This window comes from Tyto alba, unplaced genomic scaffold (genome assembly GCF_018691265.1).
Source record: "Tyto alba isolate M040663 unplaced genomic scaffold, T.alba_DEE_v4.0 Super-Scaffold_14, whole genome shotgun sequence".
NCBI lineage: Eukaryota > Metazoa > Chordata > Aves > Strigiformes > Tytonidae > Tyto > Tyto alba.
This window is the reverse complement of record NW_024881276.1, coordinates 30,204,243-30,228,584: the sequence shown is the minus strand read 5'-3', so window position 1 is coordinate 30,228,584 and position 24,342 is coordinate 30,204,243. Positions and strand designations below refer to the sequence as shown.

General features: G+C 34.9%; 1 protein-coding gene across 10 annotated transcripts in view; it reads right to left on the bottom strand.

The window, feature by feature from the left end:
* Positions 1-24,342, bottom strand: part of SYNJ1 (synaptojanin 1) — a 69,014-nt gene that overhangs the window by 24,941 nt on the left and 19,731 nt on the right. For 7 of the 10 annotated variants that reach the window (XM_042788869.1, XM_042788870.1, XM_042788871.1 and 4 more), the window contains exons 7-21: positions 23,514-23,575; positions 22,832-22,928; positions 21,355-21,524; positions 19,221-19,302; positions 16,378-16,530; positions 13,176-13,341; positions 11,444-11,467; positions 7,234-7,425; positions 7,014-7,098; positions 5,657-5,797; positions 5,079-5,271; positions 3,613-3,771; positions 1,274-1,430; positions 821-938; positions 489-704 (exon numbers count right to left, since the gene is read on the bottom strand). In XM_042788869.1, coding sequence (XP_042644803.1) covers positions 489-704; positions 821-938; positions 1,274-1,430; positions 3,613-3,771; positions 5,079-5,271; positions 5,657-5,797; positions 7,014-7,098; positions 7,234-7,425; positions 11,444-11,467; positions 13,176-13,341; positions 16,378-16,530; positions 19,221-19,302; positions 21,355-21,524; positions 22,832-22,928; positions 23,514-23,575 — 2,015 coding nt within the window. The remainder of the gene's footprint in view (positions 1-488; positions 705-820; positions 939-1,273; positions 1,431-3,612; positions 3,772-5,078; positions 5,272-5,656; positions 5,798-7,013; positions 7,099-7,233; positions 7,426-11,443; positions 11,468-13,175; positions 13,342-16,377; positions 16,531-19,220; positions 19,303-21,354; positions 21,525-22,831; positions 22,929-23,513; positions 23,576-24,342) is intronic. The other 3 variants (XM_042788874.1, XM_042788872.1, XM_042788873.1) reach the window with 2 other exon arrangements.

Here is a 24,342-nt window from a genome sequence, read left to right as displayed (position 1 = left end):
TACATCACACTATGGACTTGGGACTATGCTCCTAGTCTTCTGCAAACAAATCAACCCTCCAAAAAAAAAAAAAACAAAACCCAAACAAAATACCACAATACTTATAGTTCAATTAACAGCTTGGTGAAAATTCAACATTCAGGGGGATCCTCTCATCTTCAGTTCATTTAAAACTACTAACCTAGTTTTAGAATACAAAATTTGTATAAAATCACGTAAATAACAAATTTTAACTCTGATTTCTAACAAGGTCAGTATGATACTCTATCTCAGAAATAAAGAGTATCTGGAAAAATTAAGTCTGAAAAGTGAGACATATTCAGGTATGTAAAAATAATTTTTTACTGCACAGACATTAAAGTTGAAATCTAAATCTTAAAAATGAAGCAGATCATAACTGAAATGCCTGCTAAGAAAGTAACTTTATTCAGGAAATAGATGGGAATAATGAAGAGGGATAGAGATTAAAAGTAAAAAGTCTTTTTAACCTTATAAGTATAACTTCACCATAGCTTGCAAATTTTTGAAGAAGATCATCAATCAAGTTATCACCAAAATAGTTTTCTTCTGCTGAAGAACTTCTGATGGAGACCATTACAGTACCATCAGGTGGTCCTTGCATTGCGATCACCTCCTTATAAACTTTTTGTCTCTCTTCCGCTTCAATTTCAAATATATCGATGTCAATCAGTGCAACCACAGGCCTTGGAAAAACATACACAGGAAAAATTTGTAAGCAGAGTATCTGAGCAACAAAATATATAACATGAATATTAAATCTTCAATGATTAGGAAGTTATGTATAAAATAAAACTGAAACCTATGATCAGATGTTTTCAGCTCTGCTCTTCCATAGTGCAACAAAGTACCAGGATTCCACGTATAAGGGACATTACTGTCATCATGAAAACTAGCATTCAGAAGGTCCAGGTCTTCGGCTGCAATCAGTATTAATGAAAACAAAAGGGAAAAATACAGTGATTGTAAGAATATGCTTTAAAAAATAAGCTATTTGTAAAAAGAGAAAAAAGAAAGTAAACCAAACCCACTGTTTTACAGAAAAAAAAACAGAAGTTCCTTTTGAACTACTGAAATATCAGTAACTGGTATCTCTAACAGTGTTACTGTATTTATTGCAGAAGCTGTTATAAACTTTCTGCCTCATACGAAGTCAGGGATAGGAGCTCAGAATCACTGGCACTGTGAATCTCACTAAATTGTTTCTGTAAGACAGTTAAAGAATATTTTAAACAATTTAAGGAAGCGTTCAAACCTGATCGGTCAAAAGGCCATTTTCTTCTCCTCCAAAGAATACGATCTGTCCAGGCCGGTGTGCGACATTTTTCACTGGTGTCATAGTCATCAGAAAACAGATCATATTTGTATGTAGGAGCAAAATTTATTTTCCCTTCCAAAAATCCCCTAAAAATCTGTAAGAAACAAAGCAGTTATATGTCATGCCAGAAGACAAAAACAGATGGGAAACAGCTTGAAACTAATGAGAATTCTCTTTTCTAACAGTGAAAACCTGTATACACATCTAAAAAAAAAAAAAAAAAATTAATTTGATAATATGAATTCTTCTCCAAATTTTATCTGCTGAAAACATTCTACAGTTGCCACTAAGACTAACTAGTGACCCAGATAGACCATCGTTAAACAGAGGTGTGTCAACATTTATATCTTTAAACCCAGGCTCACGAGCAACCTACTGTTTCTCCAATGTTGTTCAGAACTTGAGGTCATCCAGAACACAGGTGCTGTCCACAGAATTTTAGTTAGTTGGTTAGTTGCTCATGTCAGCAAAAGTTGGGAATGAAGGTTTGTATTTTATGTACCTATCTGAACATGCAGAGCATTCCCCCAAACTGACACAAGATGCCCCACAAATAGACAGGAGTTAAGGGAGGAAGAAAAAAAAAAAAAAAAAAGAGAGTCCTTAATACACTCAATATGAACTGAAAGATTAGAGAGATAGTATCACCATTTATTCTCAGCTGAATAGGAAAACAGAATAAAAAGAGGTATCATGTTAAATTATCTACCAAGAGTACATACGGTATTTAGAGATACAGAGTCAGTTGAAAGGAATCAGAAAAATTGATTACATACTTTGCAACATAAACAGATATAGTCAACTGACACAAGACCCTAGAAAGCCAGGAGATTTGCTCACTCTTTAAGTGTTTAAACTATACATAAGCTAAAATCCTTTAGTTAACTTGATCAGCTCCAGTCTCAAGTTTAATCTTGTATAGGCAGTTTTACTTCCTATCAGAGCTGTAAAATGTAAATCTAACTTAGATCCTACAGTCAAGTCTGCATCAAATGACAGGTTAGCCTGATTTTCTTGTTGGAAATATAAAATGAAATCCAGTCAATTTAAAAATCAATGTCAAGATCCACAACTTCTAAGACAATTTATTAATTTCTTTGCCTCACAGTAATTATTTCTTAACCTACTTTTACAAAGAAAGTGGCTGTATAAATGCCTTTCCTGCACAGCAGATACACCGGTTAACAGCCACGTGCAACAACCCTCACCAGCCAGCTGATAGCCCCTGCCGCCCAGCCAGCTACTTCCAAATAATGGAATATTACCCGAACAGTGCAATACCGCCCTTTCTTCACACCCCAGCCAGGAGACTATTTGGAGTGTTTTCCATGTCCCTGTAGTTTACAGAGATCCTTCCAACTTTAGAACTGCTATAAGTGTCCCCAAGACCTCTACACCTCTTGTTTTGGCCAAATTAACAGACAGTAATGCTGTCTGCCCATTTGAACATGTATCTCTCTTGCTCTAGGAACTGGGCTATTTAAAAAAAAAAAAATTACAAATTATCAAGTGTTTTGCCTCCTTTTCTGGTGCACAAGACACCAGCACAAATGGAAGAAAACTCTAGTTCAGAAGAAACACTGTTTATGATCAAAGTGCTGGCAAGCAGACAAAACTGACAACAGAGGATTGTCTCTCATTTTACCATCTACAGCATTCCCACATAAAGCTGGAAAGAAAGAATATACACTTTCATACAAAATTTGATTCATTACAAATATTCCTTTAATTGCTACATGCTGCCTTGCAAGAAACCCTAAAAATCGTAAATCTGAAGATCTCTTCAGACTGTTATTCCATGCCCTTTGTAAGTAAAAAGGCTACCATTCGGATTATTTTTTTTTCCAACAGAATGACAGTAACAGCATTAGACCTATTACTGCAGCAATTTAAAGTAAACAGTAACATTACCAGAAGAACTTCTGTAAATATTTTTAAAAATAATTGCACCTGATAAAGAGAAAAAATATTACATTTGGTAAACTCCAACTGGAAGTTCTAAAGAAATGACAGAGTTCCCTTTTTTTTTCAGGAGAGAAAGAAAAGCTTCACTCCTACAGCTAGTCACTGTATTTGTATCATTGCCTCTTCAGGTCAGTTACTATGAGTAAGTCACTAAATGTTGCTGTGTCCCACCCTTCCATACCACTACCTGGACAAAAGTGGGAAGTAAAACATGCTGAGGAGGATACAGATTTACAGAAGCACCAGAGAAATTTCCTAAAGCCAAAAAGAAAACTGAAGCATTCTTAAGTGTGGTAACATTTTTAAGATACCTGTCCAGAATTTTTCTGATTGATAAGTTGGTCTCCTGCAATAAGGGGATCCCAGTTCTGTTGTCGTATTAGGTCCTTAACCTCCTCGTTTGGAATATCTATTCGATAATTAAAGTCACCACACCAAAAGATATAGTCATGGGAAAAGAGCATCCTTCCCTGTCAAACAGAAACACACAGTGAAGTTAAAAACAACCAAGTGACAAATTTACTACTTCCAGGTGCAGAAGTTCAGATTTTAACTGTAAAATATGCATCATATCTAGCTGATGAGGACAACTGAAATATATGTTAGTATTTAGTGTTCATATGGTTAGAACAACATAGCCAACCATATGGTATTCACACATACAGAATATGAAAGAAGTAACATTCCTTATGTAGTTTGCATTTCTAAAGAAACATGAATCATCTGAATTGGATTCTAAAACTCTTCAACTCCTGTTTTAGAAGTCTGCTCTAAGATGATGACTGCTACCTGTGTCACAAAGACGTTACAAAGGAGAACAAAACACTACCCTGGGATCTTGTGGCACAATATCCTGACAAACTGCAAATCAAGGGCTTTATTATTCAGATTTAATTGAAGACGACTTTTCAGTTACATACAATTTTCATGGCTAGGGAGAAACAGAAGGGCTCTGTTAGTTTAAACAAAGCCTGGGGTTTAAAGTGAGAACTTTCACTTCCCTCTTTGTTTGATTTTTCCATTGCCCTTAAGTAAATCAAAGCAGATTTAGGAAGCTGTTTCTGGGGACCATAAGAATGCAGTACTTTCAAGAAAAACTGAAACATAACCATGGGAACAAATTTAGAAATTAAAAAACCCCTGTAAAATACAATGTCAGGCTCCTGCATAGAAACTAACAAAAGACAGTTTGACTACAAAATTTAAGACAGCTTTAAGTCTCAAGGAAGCATTTCGTTGCACTGATAAAATTATCAAGTGTTTACTTGGTGTTTGATAATTCTTTATGAGAATATAGTACAGAACTGTACAATTCAACTTGACAAAAATGAATAAACAAGAAGTTAAAATGAGTTAAAAATCATTCTTGTGTCCTGAAAATGGTGCTGTTTCCCATGGATTTTTTTTCTCATAGTTGATTAGCTCCGGTGCCTACAACAGTCTACTGCATATCATATAAATCTTTATAGATTCACATAGAATCCTATAGTGGTTTTGCTATGGTAAATCCTTGATGCCTAATGCACGTGAATTCACACTTCTCCATCTCTATCAGTCATTGCACTGGAAAGGTCTATTCTTTCTGTATCTATTTTAATAAAAATTGTGGGAACTTGATCAATTCTGAGACTTCTCACTCAAGGAAATCTGATTTCCACAGGAATCTGGGGAGGGGAAAAAAACAACCAACCAACCAAACAGAGCTTTTGGATGACACTGCTGGAGCTCAAAGGGTTTAACTTCTCATTCATTATGGAATTTGAACACTGTTGCTTACCATTGGAAAACCAAGCTTGCGAGCTATTTCTACGAAGTCTTCATTTCTCTCTTTAACTTGTGATTGACCTGCAGCAAAATGACTGCAGACAAAGCAAAGACTGGATGTATGAAACAACATCCGAATTGCTACTGCACCTTTATTACCAGTGGCTCCTCCCATCCCAGTCTTTACAGTATCAACAGCAACATCCCTGAAAGAGTTAAACAACTATTACACCTTCAAATACAATGGCACAGTAGTTAACAGCCTTAAGTATGTATGACATAATTATGACATTGTGTTGGTAAGAGAACATTTTCACATTGTTCTTTCAGCAGCAAGCCCACTGGGCTATTTTTTAAAAATGCCAACAGCTATTGAGCAGGTAACAATATAACACTTCAGCTTTTCAAGCTTTCTTGGCAATTGATGAGGCATTTAGAAACTACGATAAAAAAATGCAAGCAACTAGTTCCTCAGAAGATGGAACTGTTCTTTCAGAGTCCCATATGCTTCTTAGTACACTTCTATGTTAGCTTGCAATACAAAGCAAACTGAAGGTGACCCAGCTTGGGCACAGCTGTATGTTCACTGACCTGATAAAAGGAGCATGCTGGGGCCTGATGAACACAAAAAGGCAGACGCCCACCAACTGCTCAGAAGCCAGCAGCACATACTTGTAATCTCTTGATATAGTCTTCTGCAGTTCAGCAGCCCAGAGCTTCTGATTGGTTGTGCTACCAGTGAGATTTAAAAAACACCAGTTTTAAAAGAAATCAAATTAAGCAGGTACATAAACTGTTGATCTAGTTGAATAACTTCATACAAATCTTAACTAAACCTTGGGATAGTGAGCCAAAGCCAAGTCATGAATGGTACTCAAATGCTTCCTTAACAGAGACACTGGCTGTAAGACTATCATGACACCTTCATTTCAAATTCAGCTTCGTAAAATGCTGCCTTACTTTTCTCTATACCACAGACAATGTTAGGAGCCTGTATTTCTGACTAGAGGAGCAAAACCTAAGAATTTTTGTAGGGAGTTACTTCCTAGCCCAGAGCTCACCCAATACTGGAAGAAGAAATCAAGAAAAAATTTCCTTGGAGACGTAGTAGACTATGGTTTTCAGAGCTAACATTGGATATAAATGAAAAACATCAGACCTGGAGTCGGCGTTAACTAGTCATAGTGTGAAATTAGGTGATGACAAACTGCCACTTTGTCCGCAAGACAAAAGCCTGTGCAAAGGCTGTGTTGAAGCTTGCTAAACACCAGAAAACATGCAAAACAGGCAGACAAAACCATGGACAAAGTGAATACAGTCCCAGGACTACACATAAAGACTTCATCACTGGTATCACCAATCACTAGTAAAAATATATTTTCATAACCCACTCCTCTAGGGGCAAAAAATGTGAACTCCATGATGATAGATACATGTGATACACGGAATGACAGCAAAAACTGACAATATGGAAGGAAGCCTTGCTTTACACAGATCAAAATCTGATGCAACACACTATATAAAAGTCATACCAACAATACATGCTTTTGGAAGGAATTTCACAGGACTTGCTGCTCCCAGCAGTAGGAAGGCACAGACACTGCAGAACACTATGAGCATTGGAAGTAAATTCCTCCAAAGTGTTAAATGAAGGAAAAAGTTGAGGGGCTGCTGAAGGTGCAATCCAAAATATGGTCAAGTATTGACTGTTTGGATCCTTGAGATTACATTATACATGATCTAAGTGATCATAGCTTTGCTAGAGAAATCTGTGATGAAGCCTGCAATCCTGGCACAGAAACTGGCAGAGAGAACTGGAATACAGTCAAAAATTAATCCAGACCAATCCCAACCATTACAAAACAGGAGAAAAAGAATTTTAAATAATGTTTTACTCAAAAAATGTGATTATCAACTAAACTAGTATTGTATATATTGTATCACCTACCTGGCATTCACAATGTTTCCTGCATTTAACTCCACCATTTCTTCAAATCCAATGGCAAATATGTCTACAGGCTTGCTTTTGCGATCTGCATTTAAATATTAAAAAGGCTCTTTGTTGTTTATAATTAAGAATCAAGAACTCGTATATCTATTTTAATGTTTATGATCTAATTATGAAAATTAGAGTTTTCAAGAAAAAATTGACAGAATACAAATCCTACCTTGGAATTCATGAATACCAGCTAACTTTGGTGCATCTAGAAGCCAGTCAGTGAGGGTCTGATTTCTAAAGGCAATACTTCGAAACTGCTTCCCCCCATTGACGTTCCACGTCCCGACGCAGACTCTAATTTTTTTCGGCTTTGCATACTTATAAAAGTTTTCACACATACTCTTTAGCACTTTTACAGATGCTGTAAAAACATTTGAAAAAGCATTATTTTTATATAGAATGTTTCTTCAGCAAACTTGGCAATGAGATCTTTCCCTTAAAAAAATGGCAACAAATCCATGCACAGACATATAGAAAGTTAAACTGTGAAAGCAAGATGAATGCAGCTGCTCACAGGGAAAAGTACATTTGCAGACATATTACTTGTCTGGGTAGGATACTAACTGAATGAAAGACAGTAGTAATTTGTTCAAAGTAATATATATAAAAATAATATATAAAAGAAACATCATTTCTATGTTTTATAAATATCTGTCATTCTTTCACCCTATCTGTGATTCTCTATGGAAACCATTAGTTTTTATACGTGCCAGCACAGATATCTACCTCATTTTCACAGACTACATTTATGAAGTTCAATTTCCATTACAAAACCAACTTACAGATATGTTAATTTCTAGAAGTGTAAAAATGACTGATATACTACATTTACTAAAATAGATAGGGTACATTATTTTATCATGTTAGAGTATGTCTATTTAAACCACAAAACTGAATTATTTTTTGGGTCAGCTGAATTCCTAAAATTCTGCTTTAGTGAGGAAAGTAGGCTAGGATTCAAAACAATTAAGCTAATTCCTCTGTCACACCAGCCCTTCTCTGTGCCTTGTTTCTATCTGCCAGATGGCAGAGAGAGTAATGACCCATCTGTAAAGGGCACTGTGAGAAACAAACAAAAAAGGATTATTCAATGGTCATACACTGGAGTTACAGAGATTTTAAAAGTCCCTTCATAAATCAGCTGCATAATATACTCAGAGATATATTTCCTAATGCAAATGGACAGATTTGAATATTTTTTTTAAATTATACTCCTTTTTTTCTTTAATCTCAGTGGAATAAAAATTCTGTCAGGTGTAAACGATATTGTTTGAATTGTACTTAAGTGATATTAATTTACCTATTTTGAATACTGTCATGGTTATGAGACTGTGAGAATTGTATAAACATTATTACGTGAAATTCTTTCCTTCACTGTGTGCTGTCTTGCAAAATGGTCAGCTACTGGGCAGAATAATTTCACTCAAATCCCCAAAACAGTATGATTAGTGAGCTGTTGTTGTCTTTTTAGTCATTATCACCTTTAAATCTGCTACAGAATCTTGGCTACACAATTAAAACAAAAATCAAGGATTCTCTAGCCCTCATGGTTTTGAAACAAACTGGAAACAATAGAATAAAATAATATATTGTATTTGTTGTTTGTGAGCTCTTTCACTGCTGAATAAATCATATCCATTTATGGGCTAATTTTATATAAAAGACAATTAACCGGCTGGTGTCTCCTTGGGATACTACAAGTAGATCATGCTTGGGGGTATGATTTCCTTGTCATAATCCAGGTAAATGAAGTCAAGAAAACAGCAAGGAGCCAACAGAATACTTTACACCTTCAGGTTAGAGCCAAATACCGAGTCTACTTCTGAATGTATCTACACACTAGAGGTGACAGTCAAGTCAAGAAGTCCACCAAACTCCAGGAAAGCCTCTGAGGGTCAAAGACAGAAGCTACCCAAGCACCTGACCACTGAAGAGAAACCAATCCAGGAACCATAGCCACCATATATACAAGTACCCAAATCATCCAGAAGATTAGCTGAACCCAAGGAACTCAAAACAGCATCACAGTCAGCTTTGAAGATATGCACAGATTAGCCTTTGTAGTGCTCTGAGAAAGTTTAAAAGCAGAGTTTGGACTTTTATTCTCTCCACTTCAGTTCCTTCTTTTACGTCTGCAAATTTAGCAATTTTCAGCTTAATTTTAAATAGTTACTCCGAATAATTAATTTTTGTTACCAAGCAGCTTTTAAGAAAAGCTGCAAAATTGAATTATTGCTTATTTAACTCCTGACATTGTCATGAACCCCTGATGTGAAAAATTTGACACAGATAGAATATAATTTTAGAAGTGAACTGGCAACATGCCTTATACAAACATAAAATTCATACCTTTAAACTAGCAAGCTTTCTAAATTGTAGAATTACTCTTTTTCTAAATTTGCTTAAATAAAAAAAGAAGGAAAATATTTTCATCTTTTTTCCAAAATAATTGGTAAACCAATTGTTTTTCAGAGCTCCTGAGCCTCCCGCATACATTATTTTCCTACATATTTCTAGCTATTTATCTTTTCAACAAAATTGCGTCTCACTCTGCAATGTTAAAAATCCAACCAATTACATTTTCTGTTATTTTGCAGCAAAACTACTTTAACTGCTGTCCATTCTAGGTAGGCAGACATTTGGAAATCAGTTCTACAAAGGGAATATAACTTGAAATTCTTGGTGGGATATTCTGTGCAACTGAACTTGATTGAACTATTATACTACAACATCCAAATTACTATAGATATGTTTCAATTTATGCAATTTGTATCCAGATGCTACCCACAGCAAAATGTTACATCAGTTAAATAGTTAACATGTATGACTCTTCATGAGTTATAAACTAGGCTGATATAGTCTAGATGGTCACACCATAAATGACAATGTGACTCTTTATTCCAATAAACAGTTTTTAACACTGACAAAATGACAGTGAATCAGTTATTTCAGGTGTGTGTTACTTGTAACTCAGACTTCATTATTGAAGTACTCAGTAAGAGTTAAGTAGATACAGTAAAACTAATAGGAAAGGCAAAGCTGAGACGAACATAAAGGGAAAAAATGTTTAAAGCTCAAAAAAACCATTACAGTTGAAGTGGTTTTCCAAGGGGGGAAAAAAAAAAAAAAACAAAAACAAGCTTTAAACACTTCAGATATATTTGAACAGTCTAGCCAACAACAAATTCTAATGCTTTCTTCCAAGCATCCTCCCCTGATAATCTTCAGCACCCCAGGCTAGTGGCTACTACCCGAGCACACAGGTTCAGGGTGTACTGTGCACAACTTTGCAAGGAGATGATGAAGTGTTGCACAGCTGACAAGTACTTGCAGCTCTCCCTTAAAAATATGGAATATGTATATATAGCATCTCACCAAACGGAGCAGCTTCATGTAAACAGCTTAATTTACAACAAAAAGGAGAAATTCCACTAAGAATTAGAAAATTTTGAAAACAAATTGCAAAGGCATTATGTTGCTTATGTTGCTATTTTACAATGACAATAACTAAGTTTTCAGAAGCTTCTTAAATTGAAGAGATCTTTCATGTCATTTTGCCCTGTCTGGCTCATCCCTACACATTCTTCTTATTATATATCGCTTCCTTACATTCACAGTATTGATGAATCCTCCAAAGCCAACCTCTCGTATTTTAAGCCAAATATCACAGACTTTGATCAAGATATTACTGCAATATCTCAAAGTAGATTAGGAGTTAATTGCAAAGTTCCCTCTTCAGACCTTCTCTTCACTAGGAGTTTTACCTAAATAGATGGTCTAATACTTTCACTTTGTGTCACGTGCCAAGGTAACCATATCTTGGTGGTTTAGACTGTACTTTTGCTCCACAAAACGCAAGTGTCAGCATGTTATTTCAGATTATTCCAGTACAACATTGACCTTTGCTGGGAGATACTACAAAACCAGTCCATCTCATGCAAAAACACAAGCAGGTAGAGTCTTCTAACAGCAAATAAGATGAAGTTTTAAATTGTACTGAGGAATTTAACTTCTTATCCTAAACAAAATGTTTAGACGAAACAAAAATACAGAAGCTCCCAAAACATAAAAAAACCCCAAAATTCTTCTACAGCTAGAATAAAACATTTGCAAAAATAAACCCCAAAGAAATGGTTGCCTCTGTTCATAACTCACACCCAACCACAACTAGCAACATTTTTCACCCTTTATATTTTCACTTTTCTTGTATTAAAGAGCTTTTCCTGGATTAAGGCATTTTGGGGCACAGGAATGACAGATCCAAACATACTAGGAAAATGTGAGCCCACAACCAAATATTATGCAAATAGGCACAAGAAAAAAGCCAGAGAAGAATAAGAGCTGCTCAGATATTTACAGCTTAATTTACTATACTATACCTGATTGTAATGATTGCTCTGAAACTACGGATGCAGTAAGAAGGAAACAAGAAAAAAATTAGTCAAGCAATTGTATTTTAAAATTTTCCAACAATATGTGAGAGAACATGCTGTAATATACAATTTATTACACCTAACCATTTGCATCAGTTAATACACTTCTATTATGCTGCAAAATCTAAAAAGTTCCACAATAGTATTAACAAATTTTCTTTTCTTACTTTATTAATAATGGATTTACATATGATGAAGTATCTCACTAGTTCATTCACCACCTAGTAGACAATGCAGACATTATGTCCAGTGAAGAGGGATTAATGTTCCTCAGCTGACAGAAACCACAAAAATTGAAAGGACAGCTTGCATTCACAGAGGAAGTGAGAAGAAACTAAAATGACTTTCAACTAATTTTGAGGTAAGGCTGATTTAGCAGGTTTCAGATACAGGAAAAGTTACAATACGTGAAACCTTGTGGTAAAGAAATGAGAGGAAAACAGTCCTTCAGGTTCCACATAGGAAATGTATAAATAACTACAAGATGAAGACTACAATTAGACAAGAATATTTTTCCTTGTGCCACAGATTTGCACTGAAGCTTTGAAACATTTTTCTCATTCTAGCTTGAGAAGTGTTCAGGAGAAAGGGGGGGAAAAAAAGAAAAGCGACAAGTAAGAATGTTATTAAACCCCCAAAATGGCAATAACCCATCATTTAGGACAGTCTTACCTGGAATCTTGGAAAGAAGACTCAAATTTAAGTTCCTTCTTTGCCCAAGAATTAACTCCTCTATTTTTTATACCCCAGGAGAGTACTCTAAAACATAGCCCTACACCTGGCCCACTTACTATTTCCCTGCAGAAGGATGGGACATGACTGTAGTCCTGGCAGCTATGAAGGCTGTATCTCTGTTTGGGGATGCAGGATGCTGTGGTTCAGCTCCCTGTTCTGATTACGTGAACCACTGACCTGTAACCAGACCACCCAAGTCCCACATGGCTACTCCACCTAAGCAGAGTTTCTTATTGAAATCTCTCTGATTCTGATGTAGAATTTCACCTACAGCCTGACAAGCTCTTGTGGTGCACACATTCCTGGGAAAAATTTCTTCTCACAAAAAAACATTTTGTAATGGAAAATCATTCATCAGAAGTTTTCTGATAGCTGTTATCTCAAATTTTCCTCCATTAGCAAAACCCTTTTTGTTCCTCAGTATCTTAGAAACCAAAATGAAGCTAAATACCAACATTCTTAAGCTTGAGAAAATAATAAATGCTTTCTATCTAGTTAAGACCATGATGAGAATTTCTTCACTGACATGACAGATCAAATTAAGGAAGACATTTGGTAAACAATTAAAAAATCTAGTATCTTAATAAATCAGGATTTTTTTCCCAATTTCAGCATGTAATTGTCATGGTTAACACGTGCTATAAATGGATTTGAAGAACTCAACAGAACACATCTAACATGAATCTATAGTGAATTTCTGACAAATATGCTCTTATTTACTTATTACACCACCAGACATCAACAAAATATAAACAGTAAAGAAAATACTGCAGAAGGTTAGTTTGGTAATATTAGTAAAGCAGAAGTAATTTTCATCTTTTAATAAGCCAACAGAACATAAAATAGCATTTATACTTTCCAATATTGCTTTGAAAACAGACTCCATACAGCTTTCTTACACCAAATAGTTATCAGACAGATTAAAATCCTGAAAGACACATACCGCGTAAACTGCTGGTGGTTAAGAGAGCCCGTGCTTTATCTGCTAAATCACTATTTAGGGTATTTCCCAATAACAAAACATCAATGGCCTCCTGCTTGGAGCTATCAAAAAAGTTATTTTGAATCGTTCTGGTCACAGAACGAGCACCATCCTTCAGCTTTCCAGCCTGTTAGGGAGGAACACGTATAAAATATTTTATGTCGGACAATGCTTACAATAACATTGGCAATATTCAGTAACATATCTGTAAACTGCATTAATGATTTTAAAATCTACGGCAATTTCCTTAAGTGTTAAATGAAGTCTTCCGAGCCTACTGTACTATGTGTGCTTTCTCCCCATCCTGACATGCTAAACAACACAGTATTACCTTAAGGCATATCTAACAACCAAATTATTCCAATTTAAATTTTTTAAATTAGACAAAATACTACAGGGAGGGGAATAAGTTGTTTTTTTTTTTCCTAAACTCTTGGACTTCAAAAATTAAATTGATATAGTGCCATGTTTAGATCATGATACGGGATTTTGGGCTTTTCCCCAAATAGTGAGAGATGAGTAAGCACTTGAGTCCAAATGTCATGATACATGAATATGTATGTATAGGCACATATGAGCATATTAGTTCAGAATACACATTCTGAAATATCCATGTTAAAAAAAAAAAAAAAAAAAGAGATAGCTTCAACTTACTAAGACCCCTTAACTTTTTAAAATAACATGCAAGTCTCATGCAGTATCCCAGAAGGAACACACACACTACTCTATAGCTACATACATACAAAGACATTGATGCACACACTGCACACACGTGGCTATAACAGATATTCCCTGTGGGTCAGACACCTAGAGGATAATGTAATCAACATCTCATGCAGTCTCATACTTGATTCAAAAACCAGCAGTGTTAATCTGTGTACACAGCACTAACAAGGACAAGCACAAAGACATTTTCTCGATTACATAGTTTACTGTGTCTTAGGCACATTAAGTGTATTTTGCTTGAGAGGTGTACGTAAACATATGCTATTGCATTTATATGAAATACAGACCATAATCCATCAGGGATGCTGCATGGTATTATATTATTGTAAAAAATACTCCAAGTTTACAGCTTGCATTGTTCATGCAGGTCTCTTAAATGCGTAAGAAAAAAACCCAAAAGCTTAAGAAAACTACAAAATAATCCATCATTAGGTTCTATGAATTGTACTAAACAACAAGAAAGAAACTACTCTCTTGTCAAGGGTAAGTAGTAGTAAATTGGCACCATGATTTTTGGAAGACAATGTGGATGAGGTGTTGGGGAGCATACTACTGCAATAGGATGCTGCTCCCTTTCTGTCAGACAATGTATAACTTATGATCCAAAAAACACACTCACCATTCACATATGAGGCAATTAATTGAAAGGAACCCAGAGAAAGCAAAAGAAAGAGTAGGTAAAGAGTTAGATGTAACAAGTATTATAAAACTTTAAAAAAGGACTGTTTTTCAGTATAGAAATATATATTAACACATTTAAGGTTAAAATATATTTTCTCCTATCCTGAATTTCCATATTCTTACTTCTAAGTACTCTCGGAGTTTGAAGATTCAAACTGACGAGCAAGAAATTTCAACCATCAAACTTTTCATTTGAGAAATGAGAATACAACTAACAACTTAAAAACTATATTTCAAAATAAATTATTGGAGTACTCAAGAAGATATTGAGTAGTGACCTGGTCAGGTTTCACTGAAACAATGGGAAGTATTATATGGCTTTGCAAGTATGAAAGATCCTCTTCCAATAGATGGACTTCTGTCAGGGACGCTGTCTTTGATTTATGAGATATGGTACTCATTAACAGTTGTACCAGGGCAGGGATCCTGTGTTATCACAAAGACAACAGAGTAAATGTACTCTGTGTTGTAAACATTAAAAATGGAAGTGTAAATACAGCAAATGGATTTTTCAAAGTAAAAAATATAAGTAGCCAAATGAATGGTAGAAAACTATTAATTTACAAAAAAAAACCCTAGTAAGGTTGAATGAGAAAGTCAGGAGAAGGGGAAACATCCCATAAAATACTTACTGTAGTTTTACTAATGGTCTGGGTGACATTTTTGTAAGAAAATAAAATTAAACATCTTTAACCAAACTCCACTCTATAAATACAAGCAATTCCCAAATTAAAAAGTCTTGCATGCACAAATTAAGGGTAAAATAAGCAACAAGTCCATTTTGTTTATTTTCCTTTTAAGTAGCTTACTGCGATGCCTTGTACAGAGAAGGACCCTGATACGGTTTGAATGAACAAGCGATGGAAAAACAAACCAGTCAACTATGAGTAAATAGTATATAATATGGAATGAGAAGAATCACATTCTTGAATAAAAAGAATGGTATGAAAAGAAATTCTTGAAAGAACTTAGGGCAAAAATTGTTATGGTTCAACATTTGTTTGTCTTGACAGGTATCAACTGATAAGAGAGAGAATTATGGAAACAAAAAAAAAGCAACATTGTTAGAAGAAAAATAAAAGATAGCATTAGAAAACCTGAACAATTTAAGCATCAACAAAGATAAAGCAAGTTGAAGAGAAATAAAGCATTACACTGTCAAGTAGTATGGAATTGTTACACAACATTAGAAAGTAAGGTAGAAACAGAATTTGGGTTTTTTCCAGTAATTGCAAAACTAAACAGAAATAGCTGGAGGAACAGGCAAACAAAAAACACCCAGATGCAACCCATTTAATTTTAACACTGTTAATAAACACTAAAAGCACAAACAACTACATCCAGTGAAACACATTTTAAAAGAAAGGAGATACAGTAAATGAAACGAAAACAATAGGAGACAGAGGTACAGAGACAAAAATGAAAATATTCAAAGAAACTAAAACTGTTTTGAATATAGATTTTTCTGAACTATGACCTAAAGAAATGGAAGCTTTGAGCCTCATCCTCTCCTACAGGATGGTGTTATGTGGGAGGCAAGGGCATGGCTGAGAAAGGATGAACTGAAACAAAATCTGGCGTATCAACATAATCAACCTTTTTATGTTACTGTTTTGTTTATTTGGTTTGTTGTTTTCTTAGGATTACAACAAAAGCACATTTTAAAAAAGAAAATCTCATAGTTGTTATATTATTGATAGAATTCTTTAAAACCTATATGGGATACTGCTAAAGTTTTTAACAAAATGTCCTTTACCTTAGCTTTTCCTTCAAGGGCTCCAGTTCCAGCATAAATTTTACTGACAGAATCACCATTCACAGACCACATGGATCGAAAAACTTCCTGAAAGCGAGTAACCAACTGAGGCTTCTCAGCTAGTCCTAATACCTCCAGTTGTTTTGTTAGCATCTGCAACAGTTGAAGACAACATTCGCAAAAGAAAAATCTTTAAATGTATTTATTAAAAGGTAAATTATATTTTTTCAGCATATATACACAAACAAAAAAATCTTTGGAATTCTAAACAAACTGACACCATGTCACATTTGAAAGGCTGCATCATGCATGTAACTTTAGCACCAGCATTTCATTTTCTATTAAAGATAGGTAGCAATATGGGAAAAGAATGATGTAGTTGATATGTAAATATTTTCCTCTAAAAATTCACTAGTTACAGGGTAAGTTACTTTTGGTTCTCAAGTCTTTCTACTTACATAATTTAGAATTAGAGAAATTTGTGTTCTTCCCAAAAAAGCGTAACATCACACTGACTTCTATTATCAAATGCAGCAGCAACAGAGCTCTATGATCAGTGAAACAGCAACGGCTTCTGTCTTTCACTCTGTTTTCATGCATAAGACACTGCAATCTTTACCCTTACAATCAATATGCCTCCATAAATATTCCATGATGCACAGTCTACATTAAATGCATTTAAACTGTATACATATAATACTTATAAATGTATTCATTTTCATTTAAATACATTACTTAAATGTAGCACTATGCTCACAGATGTAGAATGGGACATTGGACCCTGTCTGAAATCCTGGTTTATGGAATCACGATTATTTTTAAAAAGTCAAGTTATTTCCTAGTGTCTGTGGTTACCAATGTAATACTGAAAATAAATATAAAGAACTAAAAAAAAAAGAGCTATTTTCAAGAGCTTTCAAAAAAAAAAAAAAATCTTTAAAACCTGGATGTGTCCAGTGGCAAGAAGGAGTCTAAAATGATGAACATAAAATGACAAAGGTAGAATTCTGAAGTTTGGGCAGGAATTAACAAAAGTTAGAAAAGGAAGTTTGCAGACAAAATTAAGTAGAAATAAACACGAAAAGAAGCTTCAGAAATTGGGTGCTTCATCTTGTAATTGTAGGTGGTCATCCAGAGCTCAGTACTTGTTATATCAAGTATCTATCATGTTAAAAAAGGAATTTAAATATCTCATGTAAGCAGCTCATGAGGATTTAGCATTTTCCTTAATTAGTTTTATACTTTTAGCTCTCATATTTTAGCTGAGATCATAATTTAGCTTTCACCAAGGAAAGATTTGGCACACCTGGTCTAAAAAAAAAAAGAAAAAAAAAGACAGTATTTAATCTGGATTAAATACTGTCTTTTTTTTTCTTTCTTTTTTTAGTTCTTAATAGGATAAGAAAGATAAAATAGAGCTGCAAAGCTAAGTTTGCCATGTAAGTACTATACTCATTAAGAGTGTATAAAGATGTATTCTTATGCTATAGAAAACTATAGTATTACCAATAAAATACAAGAGGCAATGTTTCTCATGGCTCATTTAAAATAGCCTAACGGTTTACTTCAAGCTTGCATTTCTATCTGCAGTGAAGTGTTAAACTCCAGCAAACAGGTGCAGGACCAGGAAAGACTTTAAGGTAATCATTTGTCTCTCCCCTCGCAAGGTCAATACAGGATGGACAGATATACAAACTATTTAATGCAATACAATGCTGTGAGATTTTCAAAGCATGACACTACTCTTTTCAACACACAATGAACTAAAGAAAAGAGTAAGAATTATTTTTCTTAATTTTAGTAATTAAAAGGTGAGACCCCCTATGGTAGATGCAGATCTGAAACAATGAAGAAAAAAGGCACTAGGTCTCTCAAACTGTGTTGTATCTGCTAGAGTATGTACTGATGGTGAATGTTAAGAGAAAAATTTTCTGAGTATTTGCATGAGGGTAAACGGTTCAGTATTCTGCTTGACTAAAACACCCATGAACTGGCAACAGTGTTCACTTGGTAAACGCATACATAGCAGTCAATGGATTTTGCAGTTCTCAAAGAAATTCCTCCTATAGCCACTAAAACAAGAGCATTTTAATTAAATAAAATTCAGAAAAAAAAGAATAATCCTTTTACTAAATTGTATGTTACAGCACCCATAATTTTTCCTTTCTCAACACGCAAAAGAACTACTCTTTTAACACAATCAGTACTATTTACTCCATCAATTCCTATGAAGTTCATGTGTTCAAGCTCTACTATATAAGCCTAGAGGTTAGAACCTTTGTTTCAATAGCAAGCCAATACGCCGAAGCACAACCCTGCAGGAGGACTGAATCCCATGGTTATTTTCCGACTACCCAATCTGAGTGTGGCCAAAGCCTCAACCATGGTATTGTCCCATGAAGAATTCACAGTACAATGCTGTGAAAATATGAATACACAGCACTGGCAGATGCTAAGAACAATAATCAAATATGTGGAAGAACATAATCTAATAGAGTAACTGTGAATGCAAGTGTTTTTGTGAAGGACTGCAACACTACTACCGCTTCTAGAACTGCAAGACTGAACCTTAAAAGACATAAGAAATGGACACAAAAAAAAGAATGAACATTTTTCATAATGCTGCATGACTACTGTTTAATTGCAACTACTATACAACTATTGCTTCTGTAACTACTAAGATATGGTTGCCCCAGAAGAAAAAAAGTATCACGCTATAAATCAAACTGCCATACATGAAATATTTGAATTCATCTTTCATAGGGAAGGTAATCCTACTTTTACAGCTTAACGGCTACAAAAGCATTAAGAGCAGTTGTGTATCTGGACACTGGTTTTCCTACCTCTAAGCCAAAGAAAGCCTGCACACTGTTTGTTCTATCCAGACAGTCCAAGCAGTTTGTTCTGACAGTACCACTTTGAGATCTGTGCCAAGGACAATGAGAGACAGAGAGAGAAAACAACTGAAATAACTCATTTAACGCACATACCATCAACAAAGACAGGGACATCAAGATCTGAACCAGAACAGTAAATCAGGGTATTGTGATGACAGTAACATTGCACTGACAAGTATGTTTAAAAATACGTCAGCAATAGAGGGTTAGCTCCAATAACAGCAGTGAATTTTGCAGCAGTGTTCACTATACAAAACTAATTTATTTTCTCCAAATAACATGAGTCTTCTTCAGTTTTTCTCAATTCTCCTTGCTTCTTGGTTAAAGTGTTATGCAGCATTAAGTCTTCTTTTCAAACAATCCAACTAACACACTTCCCAAGAATCACAGAGGGAAATAATAACTCTTAGTTAAAACAAAAATTAAAAAAAAAAAAAAAATACTGGGACAGTTCTTGAATTTGTTTAACTAAACTAAAAGTAACAAGAATTTGTGATAAAACTAAAGCCAATTTCAACCACTCATTACTTTCTCTTTCCTCCCCAAATAAAAATGAAAAATAAGCCTCTCCCCCTTAGCTCAACAGATGCTTGAGGCCCTCAGGCACTCTGAATTGCTCCCCGTTCTTTGGGAGAAGCCCATTAACTCATGCTCTGGGGCTCTCAGAAGGATCGTATCAACAACATCCATGTTGTTCTTGCCTGGCTAGGAGTACAAAATTCTGCTGGCTCTCCCAATGGTACACACTTATTCCTTACTTTCGTCATTCCCACTACACACTTGGAGCTATTAAGTCAGTAAGGCTTCATCACATTTACTTGGAGATCTAACCATAAATTGCAGAAAGTTTTGAAGAAGTTTCTCCAAGATTACTTTTTTCTCATTACTATCTCTGTATTTGATTTTAAATACAAAACAACTTGCTGTGTTAGAAAAAACCCTGACACTCTACAGAGGAGATGGTCCATGAACTTATAAAAATTACCACTGTATCTTTTATTAATACAATTCTTCAAGCTGTAACAAGCCACAGCCTATTTTGCTTTTGTTCTGTTGTCCGTTTTTTTGATGGGTGATAATATCATTTGAATCTCCATCAAGACCAAATGGTGTTCTCCCAACACAGTGTCACAACACTTTTAAAGCTTTCTGGAGAATGGTCAGTGACATTTTGAGGTGGAGATGAGACTTAAGCACCTTCCCACTAAATTTAATCTTATTCAGGCCTACTAAAACCTGCCCCTGAGTGATTTAATCCCAGAGCCATGCTAGAGCACAGTGTGGTACTGGAACCCTCTTCTCTCCCACTGCACTAGGAGATGAAACCCCACTGCACATGGCACAGTCCCCTCACTCAACAATTCTCTTCCTCATGGAAAACCTCACTCAGCAGTTTGCTCTGGTATTAAAAGGAGGAAGGATGTGGAAGGGAGAAGAGCAAGAATGTTGCCTACTTTTAGCCCTGCTTCCTTTTTCCTGCTGAGCTAAACACAGCCTTTGCTCTAGGAAGAGAGGTGGGGAAATAGGGACAGAAGTACAAGTACAGCAGGACTGGGAAGTACAAAGCAGGGCAGAAAACATGCATGCCATTCATACTTTGTGGAGAACTGAATCTCTCAAATGGGGGATTCAGATGCAAACAGATTTAGAAAAAGACTGCGCTGAACATCAGCATTTATAATAAACAGATAATTACATGCTTAGTTGCTGAGGAAAATATTAATAATATTATACAGACAGATGGAAAAATATTCATTCTTTAATCCCATGTGGGTATACACAAGAAAAAAAAGGACAATTGCCCATTTTCACCAAAACCATGAGGTCAAAGGCCTGAAATTAAGTCATGCAACATCAATGTCTCAGATATATTTTCCATTAAGATTTTTAGAGCATATTCAGAACAACAAAATTTTCAAAAAGTAACTTGTATTTCAGTTGTTGAACATCATCTTAGACACAATAAAAACACAGTAACAGAAGTAACATTTTTTTTCTCTTATCTTCTTGCTACGGTTCGAGAAGCATCCCAGAACCATAATTTAATCTGAACAAATTTACAGAAGTTATACACACAAACCTTTTAACTTCCTTTCCATCAAAATAAAAAAATCCACACTCTAAAAATTTCTGGACTTGAGGTTTAAGCACACTGTGTAGTTTTTCTGCCTTTCCACCTTTAACCATTTGATGATAGTCAAAGTTGACCATTTTGATATCAGCTGAATGTTCAGATGCTTTCAAATGGTTCTGACGTAAAAAGAGAAGAAAAAAGTATAAATATACCAATATCTGCACATATAGTACTATAAGCTAAATAAGAGTCTACAGATATTTTAAAACTATTTTATTAGCTATCTTGTTTATTACATGCTTTCTCTTAGGTAAAATTAAACCGTTTTTATTACTATTGTTCAACAAATGACTCAGAACTGAGTAATATTTCACCTTTGTTTCTTCTTGTCACAATCAAGGTCAGTTTTTTCCTTACTACACTAGGGGTCATCAAGAAAGTCTACAGTGTCTTCTACTGTCAAAATGCTTTGATTCGCAAAGAGCTGTTTCAGTGGAAACCCCTTTCACTAACAGTCAGCATTTTAGACATACCTGCCAGTAACAGGGACTGAGTAAACACCCCATAAACTACTACTGAAAAAACCAGACAAATTATTTAGGTTGTTGTGGAGGGTGGCTTGAGCGAAACTTTCCCTAATACTCCCTGAAAAAATCCTGAAGTGCTCACACAGTCTTTGTTGGCGAAGCTATGATCTGCACTGGGCATTAATATGCATCTGAGAACACCAGTATCTCCTACCAGGATAGCTGGGTACAGGGAAGATACTAGTGAACAGCCTAAGATACTCAACCATTATAATACAAAGGGAAAAGGGAAAGGAAAATAACAGATGGCTATTGACATGTTCTCTGGCTTCAGACAGAACTTCTCAAATTGTCAGTATTTATGGACTACAATATGACAGTTATTTTTAACCCAGTGGGAATTCATGAAAATGGCCACTTACAATTTACATCTTCCGAACAAACATTTAGGTTCAATTATGAAGTAGCTTTTATGTTTAAGTTGATAAATTAATTTCTGATTTGTTTAAAAAAATATTAAGGAATATATCCAGGAATTCCAAGGGAATGATTTTCAAAAGAAACATCGCAGTATTAAATACCACAAAGTATAAGTTTTTTATTCACCAATTTTATAAAGCAAAGAAGATTTACTTTTTAAATAAACCACTAGTAAGCATGAAATATGAAAATAACTGAAAATCCCTCAATATTGTCTATGTTGCTGTTCTAATTTTTCAGTAAAGTAACCAACCTGAACATAACCAAACACTAATTGTATGTAGACCTTTTGAAAATTAATTTCATGTTATGTATCTTAAGCAGTGCTTCTATGATAAATAAAATTTTAACCACAAGGGGTAGTTGGCTCCAGAGCACAGTATATCTGTTTCATTTTTCAAAGGCTATATAAATGCTTCATTGCAAACAAAAGCAAATTCCAAGGATATGCACAGTTAGAGGATTGTCATACTCACCTGAAAAGCTTTGCTGAGCATGTGCTCCCCTTCTTTTGCCCCAAGTAAATTTACAATAATTTGCTTGCCATATAAATTTTTAAGAGTTTGGAAATGCCTGTTAACAGAAATAAAATTGCATGCTCATCTACTGGCATGCAGAAAAATTAACAAACACCTGCAACGCTGACTGAGAGGCTGTAGAAATGTACAGGGTACTCTAATAACTGCTGCAAGCCTTATATTAAGTCATGTCCAAACAAATCAATATAATTTAATAATAGCATACAACCACTGACTGCTATTTAATTAGGATAAGAGCACCAATTTTACAACATACATTTAGTTAAAATCGTAAGGTTGTGAAGCTGAAGTTTCATGGCAGGAATAAAATCAAAATATAAACTTGATACAGCAGCTGACAAATACAGATTATTCAATGTAAACATGCTGTAATTTTTGGTTTAAATCTAACAAAGTATTTCGCTATTTTAAATTTTCTTCAAACTTTTCAACAAGGCACTCAAAAGTACAAGCAATTCTGTAAAAGTTTGAAAAAGCTGCCCACGCAGTTCACTGCTTTCCTGAATCACACGTTTCTATACACAAAGCCTCCTGTTTGGAATAACATATACCATCCCTCTGATGCATGACTTATCAGAGCTTTGTAGTGCAGTAACAAAAATTTAAGACATTCTTTCACCTGTCAAAAGCTGGTGCATTCGCCTCAAAACCCCTTGACATTCTGACACGATGGGATCCCACCTATGACATGAAGATTATGTTAAATTATGCCTTTACACTTTTGATTAACCATTCTTCAAAGACCTGTTTTGATCCTAAATGTGGCCTAAAAATTCATTTCACTTTCTAAATGAAACCTCCCAAATTTATTCTGCTTGCTATGATGTGCATTCTTTTTATAGGTTTTTCTTAAATTCCACTTTTTCCTAAAAAAACACATTTTTTATTCAATATACCTAGTCATATCATCTAATTACTTCTTGTTTTGAGTAGAAGGCATGTAAATGTTTCAGCAGTTCTATTGCAAAATGCTTGTATGTCTAGTTTAAAGACCCTAGAGTTACTGTGAGGCATGAACTTCTTTTAATCTTCCCTGTAAAAATTGTATCAGAGTAGTAATTGCTGATACAAACCCTCTTTCAGGAAAACTGGAATGAAATTATATTACAGTAATTATATCTAAATTATATCACTTATCCACTTATATTATATCCACTACTTGAAAAGACTTATCCTCAAGAACAATTCAGAAGAAAACATGCTCTTTAGATGCCCTTAGATAAGCTGTTTTAAAATAGCAATTTAAATTAAAACAGAAAACCCCAGAATTTCAAAGAGAAAACATGTAAAGAGCAACAGATATTCAAATCTTGTGCAAAACCGCATTCAGAGGCTCAAGAGTAGCAGGCTTGGTGAATTAAACAATAGCACCAACTTGCTCCCAAAGGATAATCTCATCCTAACAGAAGAGTCTAAATGCTACTGTAAGATGTTTAAAAAGACATGAA